The sequence below is a fragment of the Pteropus alecto genome, unplaced genomic scaffold, assembly GCF_000325575.1.
Source record: "Pteropus alecto unplaced genomic scaffold, ASM32557v1 scaffold33, whole genome shotgun sequence".
Taxonomy (NCBI): Eukaryota; Metazoa; Chordata; class Mammalia; order Chiroptera; family Pteropodidae; genus Pteropus; species Pteropus alecto.
In genome coordinates, this window is record NW_006435762.1 from 10,210,146 (window position 1) to 10,218,801 (window position 8,656).

General features: G+C 38.9%; 1 protein-coding gene across 1 annotated transcript in view; it reads left to right on the forward strand.

Moving 5' to 3' along the window:
• Positions 1-8,656, forward strand: part of USP13 (ubiquitin specific peptidase 13) — a 79,314-nt gene that overhangs the window by 22,078 nt on the left and 48,580 nt on the right. The window contains exons 5-6 of the mRNA XM_015588528.2: positions 2,298-2,440; positions 3,737-3,921. Coding sequence (XP_015444014.1) covers positions 2,298-2,440; positions 3,737-3,921 — 328 coding nt within the window. The remainder of the gene's footprint in view (positions 1-2,297; positions 2,441-3,736; positions 3,922-8,656) is intronic.

Below are 8,656 nucleotides of genomic sequence, written 5' to 3' on the forward strand. Positions count from 1 at the left end.
ATTCACAGTACTTACAGGATGATGGATCCTAACCTTCAGCTATGATCCATAAAAGAGGCCGCTAGTGATTTTAGATGATATTCTGGAAACACTAGCTCAGTGTGTTTTAGTAGTCCAGAAGTTTAAGGAAATTTTGTTGAGTGTCACAAGGAAGGGTATTGAAAGAAAAGAATATTATATGCAAATCTTGGTCAAAATCATTGCGCATTGCAAACCAGAACTCTCAAAAAGGATCTAATAGGAGTGGAGAAAATTCAGATGAGGACTGGGAGGGGATTGAGGGTAGTCAGTGAAACAAGGGTGTTATAATAACAGGCCAGACCAAAAAGATTTGGATGCTTAGTCAGAAGTGCTCAGGTGGCATAAATAACTCCATGAAATCAGGAAGGGGCTGGTGGTGAACTCAGCTCTGTTCTCTAGGTGTGGGCAGCCCTGGAAGGGGTAAGAGATGAGTTTTGATAGTTGAAAAGAGAGGGTTATTATGTAACAGTGTTTATTGGTGAGAGATGAATGGGAGTATCTCTTTTAAAAGGTTTTAAAATATATTTTTGAGTGCCTGACCTGTAATGGGGTATAACTTTTTCGAGAGCGGGGACCTCTTCCTTATTCCTGATGATGCCTGGACCAGTGTCGTCAGTTGGTAGTGTTCAGTATAACCTTGTAGTTTTAAGCTGGGGAAGGATAAGATCTAATATTCACAGCAGATCGCTCTAGCTTCTGGAAGAAAGGAGACTGTGAGGAGGCTGCTGTGGGCCATCTGGGCAGCGGTGATGGTGGTTGGAACTAGGATAGGTGTGGTTGAAATCGAGAAGAGATAGATTCCAAATAGATTTTGGATGCAGGACTGATAGGAATGGCCCATGGGCCAGGTAGGGGTGGGACAGCAGCTGGGGGAACTTCCTCTCTTGTCTCTTAATCAATTGTAGAGTCAATTGTCAGTGCTACCCAAGGGAAAATATTCTGCATGAAGTTCAGCTAACTGTGCAAGATGTTGGTGATGTAAAATAAAAATTTTGTTTAAAAATTTTTAAAAAATAATTCAGTGGCTTTTATTATATTCAGAGTTGGGCATCTATCATCACTATCTCATTTTAGAATTATTTTGTTACTCTACAGCTATCACCTCCCAACCTCTCATCCCCCGCAGCCTCTGGCAATCACTAATCCATTCTCCAGCTCTATGGATTTGCCTATTCGGGACATTCATATAAATGGAATCATACAGTACATAGTTCTTTGTGGCTAGCTTTTTTTCACTTAACGTATTTTAAAGATTTATCCATGTTGTAACATGTTTGAGTACTTCATTTTTTATTGCTGAATAACTTTCTATTTTATGGATATATGACATTTTACTAACCCATTTATCATTCATTAATGGGCACTTGGGTTGTTTTTGGCTATTATAAGTAATGCGTCTATGAACATTTGTGTATAAGTTTTTGTGTGGACACATATTTTCATTTATCTTGGGTATATACTTAGGAGTGGAATTTCTGGGTCATATGGTAACTCTAATCATTTGAGAACCTGCCAAACTATTTTCCAAAGTGGCTGTGCCATTTTACATTCCCACTAGGAAATGTTTTTAAAGACAGCTAGGAATAAGATATAGGATTAAGCAAATAGCAAATGTGGTGATAGGCATATGTCTAGGATCAATTGAGTTTGGGGGAAAGCAGAGAATCTGTCCTCCCTTTCCCATGGTCAGTTGGTACCAAGCTGGACATCACAGATTTGCTCATGATGTGGACTGGTCTGGCACAGAGACACCTAGGCATGTCCCTATCCAGGGTCACATTTGCACTAGATTAAGTAATGGAGCTGCGCTGCTTGCATTTCATTCAAGTGCCCTTGACCACATGCCATTGTGTGATGAGTTGAGGATATTGGATATCTGGGTGTGTATTTGTTAGGAGGAAAACACACCACTTGAGTAAATCCTAGGCTTTCTGGTAGCTAATTTCACTCCTGTAAATTGTTCACCTTATACCTTTCATTCTGCTTGCTAAGAGGTAGGAATTGTGAAATCTGACTCCTACATTTGGGCTTACAAACTAGATTTGGTACCTTGCTACCTTGTGTCATTGTCACTACTGCAAATTCCAGACCAGTGACAAAACCTTGATTCAGGGAGAATGTGTTGCAGTCAGGAAACCAGGACCTTGCTTTTGTGATAACTGTACCATTTGAATTTTCTTGGCTTAAGCTGTATTTATTAATAAATTTTAAAATTCATTTTATAGAAGTTGCTATTTTCTTAAACTCAATATGTTACATCTGGGTTTGTCTTACAGGTAACAATTGCTTGTGATGCAGTTCTTAGCTCAAAGTCTCCCTACAGAAAGCAGGACCCAGACACATGGGAAAGTGAGTTGCCAGTATCCAAGTATGCCAATAACCTCACTCAGTTGGACAACGGAGTCAGGATTCCTCCAAGGTGAGCATCGGATAGCGAAATGGAACGTTATCCCCTTAAACTGGCCAAAGGGATACTTAACTTTTCTACCTCTTCTCAGAATTAGCAGTTAGATATTTTCGTATCAGATGATTGAAAAAATAAGCTAAAAAATTTTCTTAAAAATTATTCGTACCTTTGTAGTAGGTGCTGAGCATGGCCAGCCCATCCCCCTGAGCCCATTCCCCACTGAGGCTTCCAGTTGAAAGCACTTGTAAGGCTTTTCTTGAGAGCTTGGTAGGACTGTACATGGGACAGTCAGAAACACAGCAGAGTTAATGCCCCCTCCTATCCTTCTGGAATAGCCCTCAACCAGTGACTGTGGAGGGGCTGGGTAAATACCCTACATCCCTACCCCTCAGGCGGGATACCTGTCTCCTGGAGTTCCCCAGCTGGACTGAGCCCCAGTTGCCCATGGTGCCTTTCTGCCCTTTCCAGTCCACTTTGCTATGGTGCTTCCTGAGATCACCTTCCAAACACCCTATTTGCATTCAGACCTTTCTTTCAGAGTCTGCTTCTTGGGGAACCCAACTTACAACAGTCTTTGGTTGTCAGATTTTTGGCTGGAATGCTCTTTGGGCTACATTAGCATCTCCTGTTAGAAGCTGGTGTGTTTACAGAGGCAGGTGCTAGAAGGAAAAAGCAGATGGATTAGAGATGTGTCCAGTCTTGTTGAATCCTGACTGTACTGCGTTCCCATTCCATGTGGTGTTAGCGAAGGCACACAACCTCAGCTTCTCCTGTTAGCAGTGGGGGCCTGATAATACTGATGCTGAAGGGTATTTATTAGAATTAAGTGATAGAACTTTTCTGTAAGGTAATTGGCATATATGCAACTTTTAACCTTCACTTAAGGTGATTTTCTTTCTACTTAATTTAGCTTTGCTGTGTAGTAGGTTTTCGTTTAAACTAGTTTTCCTAGGTGTGGTTAATACTTTCTAACTTTAGATGTTTATATACATGAGATCCTTAATGTTTTAAACTTATTTAAATTCCACTGTCCTTCACATAGGAATATTAAGAAAATGACCTCCCTTCCCATCCTCAGGTTGTGTCAGTTTTCTAAAGTGAAAGAGTCATCGAGGAGGTGGGAGGAGCTAGTCCCCATCTGGGTGGCAGGCAGGATACTGAGCTGTCCTGCTGCTCTGGGAGGGGTCTTGCATTCCAGTGTCTGTTTCTTGTGGCCCCCAGCTTGAGACACTCCATTATTTTGGATGTTAATTTTCTAATTATGGCTTGCATTCCAGCTGTACTAACTGCTCTCTAATGACTTTCCAGTGGTTGGAAGTGTGCCAGGTGTGACCTGCGAGAAAACCTCTGGTTGAATCTGACTGACGGCTCTGTGCTGTGTGGGAAGTGGTTTTTCGACAGCTCTGGGGGTAACGGGCATGCACTGGAGCATTACAGAGACATGGGCTACCCTCTAGCTGTGAAACTGGGAACCATCACTCCTGATGGGGCAGGTGAGTGTGCCTGTACACCTCTGGGAACTTGCAATGCCTCCCTCTTAGATTTAACTAGCGCCTTAATCCCAGGATTGGAGGGTGTGGGCTCTGGACTCAGACAGTCAGATTTGAATTCTGATTCTGTCTCTTATTAGTCATCAAGTCTTGAGTGAGTTTTCAAATCCTTTAAGTGTCAGGTTCCTCATCTTGAGGATAATCCTGGTACCTCCCTCATAGGTTTGTTAAGTGCATAAGCTTCTAGCCCAGTGAACACGGTAAGGTCTTAATAAAAGTTAGCTGTTTTTATTATTATCTTTCTGTATATCTCTGTATGGCTAAGAGGACAAAAGTAGGAACCAGGATTTGTGAAGTGAATGTACACAAACAAACCTACCATTAAGAACAGTAGGCGGAAGCCCTAGAATTCATTATGGGGATTAGTATCATTTTAGGAGCAAATGGATTCATTATGGAGAAGATGGGTTTTCAGGGATACTGTGTGTTCAGAGTCCCTGCTGTCAGCTGGCAGCAATGGTGTTTATGTGCAGCGAGGATTAGAATTGGTTTCTATATGTACTGTCAGCTTCAGAATTGTTTTGTTTTGTTTTGTTTTGTTTTTTTCCTTTATGCTCTCATACTGCATGCTTTAAATGTTAGCGTTTGGTTGTGTTTATAGTTAATTCTTTCTACCATTTTGTGAAGAAAAAGGGAAATAATATCACGGTAAGTAATGAGAAACTTAAATATTGAGCACTGGCTATAAGAAATCATCTAAGCCTCATTGAAAATATTTACTACGTGTCACTCCAGATCAACATCTAGGTTCATCTTTTCTATTTTTCTAGGCTTTAAGCTCTGTTTCTTTTTACTTTAAGGTCAGGTGATTTTTTTTTTTTTTTTTTTTAGGAGAAATAGAAAGACATTTGACTTTTCTCTGTTATCATTCTATGACTGAATTAGCCTGCTTAATTTGCTAGGGTGTTTTTGCTAAATGTGGTACACTTGTCAACCATGCCTTTTCCATCAAACTGGTTTTGTTTCTCATTTATTTTATAGCTGAGGGCTGGCACTTATGTCAAGATTCTTTTGATTCACATATCGGATAATTTTCCTCCTTTCAAAGTTGGCGGACTTAACTTATCAGAGAAAAGTAGCTGCAAGAGTCTCAGGTGCTTGTACGCCGCCCCAGCCCCCCCCAAAAAACAACCCAAACAAACAAAAATACAAATCTCTACACAAGCCAGGTTGAATCCTAAGACTTCCAGAATCTGAAGAGAAAATTCAGGATCTGTGGTTAGATGTGGGTTACAGCAAGGTACTTGCAGGTCATTGCCGTGTTGAATGACTGTTGTATTAGGAAACCATCCTTGTCCTTTTAGGGGACCAGAGAGAAGGGTTTGTAATGTAGGAATTCTGTTGGATGAAATTATAAGGGGAGAATAACTCAATTGTTTTGCTTTCTATGCTGTCTTATGTAGTACTTTGATAAGACCAGTTATTAGAAGTCTAACTCTTAGAAAATCCTGTCTAAGACTACAACTATTTGTATACATGGCTTAGTTCTAAAATTTCAGTTGTTTGAAAGCTGGGCTATGTCTTATCTCTGGGTTCCATACAAAATCATACACATATTAAGCCACATACTTTTGTTAAATGAACCATCTGGTATATGAATATTTAAATAATTAGATTTTTAAATGTATGCTAATAATAAAGGCAAAGATTAATTCTATTTTCTACGCATCTTCAATTTTCCATAAACCTTTTTCTCGTGTGAAACTTATTTTTAAACTACAATTTAGAGTACATCTGAAGTTTCTTTCCTTTCAGCTCGAGGAAGTGAGTTTTATATTTGCTCCTTGATTATACAAGAAGCAGATGTTCAGTGTAACATATTTAGAAAACAGAGAAAAGTTTAGGGAAATAAATAAAAATCACTAGTAATACCACCTGCCAGACAAATCACTTCTAACAATTTGGATATATTCTTTCAGTCTTTTTTCTTTTTTAAGGCCTTGATCAGTCCTTATACAAATGCGCACATCCTCCCTGCCCCCATAATTTTACAAAAATTGAATCACACTATATAAAGTTTTATACCTTATTTTTTTGATTTAACTTTAAATTATCTTTTCTCTGTCATTAAATGTTCATCAATATCCCATGATAGTTCCATAAATCACTTTACTGTGCCCTGTGAGTTGATGTCATTTTTTGCTATTCTGATGAACATCCTTGTACTTTTGCAAATCTTTGGGTGTTTATCTGATGATTTTTTTAGGGTAAATTCCTATGAACAAAAGATTGAACCTTTTAAATTTTCAATTGCTGAGTTTTTTTTTTTTTAAAACAGTTATAGTAACTTACATTCCTACCAGCAATGGATAAGAATTTACCAAATCTTTGACAACTTTGGGTATTAAAAAATTTAAAAAACCTTTGCTAACCTGGTATCTTATTTTAATTTGCTTTACTACTGAGGCTGAATATTTTTCATAGTATTTTCAGCCATTCATAGTTCTTAATGTGAATTTCTTAGGTTGATTTTCTAGTAGGTTTGTGTGTAGGTGGTTTTTCTTATTGGTTTTAAACATCTTAGCTATTAAGAATATTAACCCATTACCTGCCATAGTTAGGTCTTTTTTTTTAGAGGAAGAAGAACTTTTAAGGTTTTCTTTATCAAATAATTGATAGTATTTGAATAAATACTCCTGTTTTAATCATAGATGCATAAAATATTCACAGTAGCAGTGTGGATCATACAGCTTGTGATGGGAGTTCTTGAATTTATTTAAGAAATAAATAAAGAAAGAAATAATGATCACTTTTTGAAAAAGGATCAGGAGTTGATCTTTGCTTATCTTGTGCATAATTGGTTTGAACATAAATGATTATTTTCAGTCTAATTATCATTTTATAAAAGTTTATGGTGTGCATCAATTGTATTTTAGTTTCTTTTAACTCTGTGTTTAATAGATTGGTAACTGTAACTTATTTATTTAAAAGCCAAATAAGTGAATGAAAACATATAAAGTTTCCTTAAATATCTAATGATGAACCTTGTGTACGCTGTGGCCCAGGAGGGCAGGGTGCCCTTTGTCTGGGGGCAGGGTAGCCACCTTTTGGTGCAAGTGCCACCGCTGAGGGTCCTGTCTACCATACTTGCTAGGCTAATTGAGGCTGATCCAACTTACAGGAGACAAAGTCTCAGACTCAGGGCGTTTAGTTTTTAGTTTATAATGAAAAATACAACTGCCTGTAAGTGGGATGTTTATGTCTGCTTGACTAGTACATTCTTTCCCCATGGGAAACTGAATTATATTTAGAATATTGCTTAGTAAACATGGAATCCAAGCAGGTTGTGAGGTCAAATATTTAATGGTAGCATGATCTGATTATCCTGGTTTCCTTCTCCCCTGTAAGGATATAACCTGTTCAGTGAGAAACTCCTACTCATCTTGAGGTCTCAACTCAGAATTAGTTCTTCCAAGAAGCCTTAATGCCTCAGGCTAGGCCATTGTGGTGGCCTGGATAGTAAAAATGGGCCCCATGTCAAATTCCATTCGGTCCCCATGGGTATAACAACAAACAAACCAAGAAACAGATCACCATACAAAGAAACAAACAAAAAGCTTTCCTCTGTGGGACGAGATATTGGTTTGGCAAAGCAAGGATGAGGTTCTTGGAGGCATGAGGGCGAGAAGGAATGGAAGAAGGAAAGGATGTTTTTTTTCTTCCATCGTGGGAACTAGTTTACCGAAGAATGTGCTTCAGTGCCTTGGGTGATTGCAGGAGAGTCTTCCAGAGATGCCCAAGATAGCTGTGAAATTGCCTGTCTCACTGGCCCTGCACTAGCTCAATAGCATCTCAAGGTGGTTTTTCTTCTTTAGTCATCTTCATTCTGTGACTTGGGCTTAAGCTCCCTTGAGTTTGTCACAGCCTGAAGATTTGGAATCAAGCTATTGACAGCTTCATTTTAGTTTTGACCTAGCTTGTGCCCATCCTGTGTGCCTCTGTAGCACCTTGTACTGCTCCATCATAGCAGTTTTTACAAGATCCTGTAACTGTTTAATGGTGGCCGCATTGGACAGCAGGGCATAAGCACCATGCATGTTGTACACTATTATACCTCTATCTTCTGGCATGGCCACTCACACATAGTAGGTGCTCAGTAGATATTTGTGCAGTAAACAGATGGAGGAAGATATACCAGTAAAATTTGCTTCTGATTCACCTCCTTTCCTCCCTCCCTCCCTCCCTCCTTCCTTCCTTCCTTCCTTTTTTCCTTCCTTCCTTCCTTCTTTCCTTCCTTCCTTCTTTCCTTCTTTATTATTTACTAAATTTCTTTTTTATTAACTTCTTTTTACTCTTGCTTGTTTTCCTTTCTTGACTATAGTCTAGGTTTTATCTGTCGTGGGAGTTATACTTTCTAAGGTGGTGATGATACATGCCTCAGAACTCATTAATTTTTTGTTTATTTTTCTAACACTTACTGGAGCATTCTCTGGTTTCTCTTTTCCCGGCTGTGGCAGATGGTCTGTAGACACACAAATGTAAGCTCATGGTGGAGAGATGCAGTTTGGACGGATAGATCAGCATTTTGAAGAGAAACTTTTCTCATCCTTTTTTCTCTGACTTATTATTTGCTGTTTGACCAAAAGTTCTCTTTTTCTCTCCACTTGAGCTGTGAGAACATAGCAAAGCTGGCTTCCCTCGTTTTGTTTCTTTTTCTGGATGTAAGAACTTGTTGAGG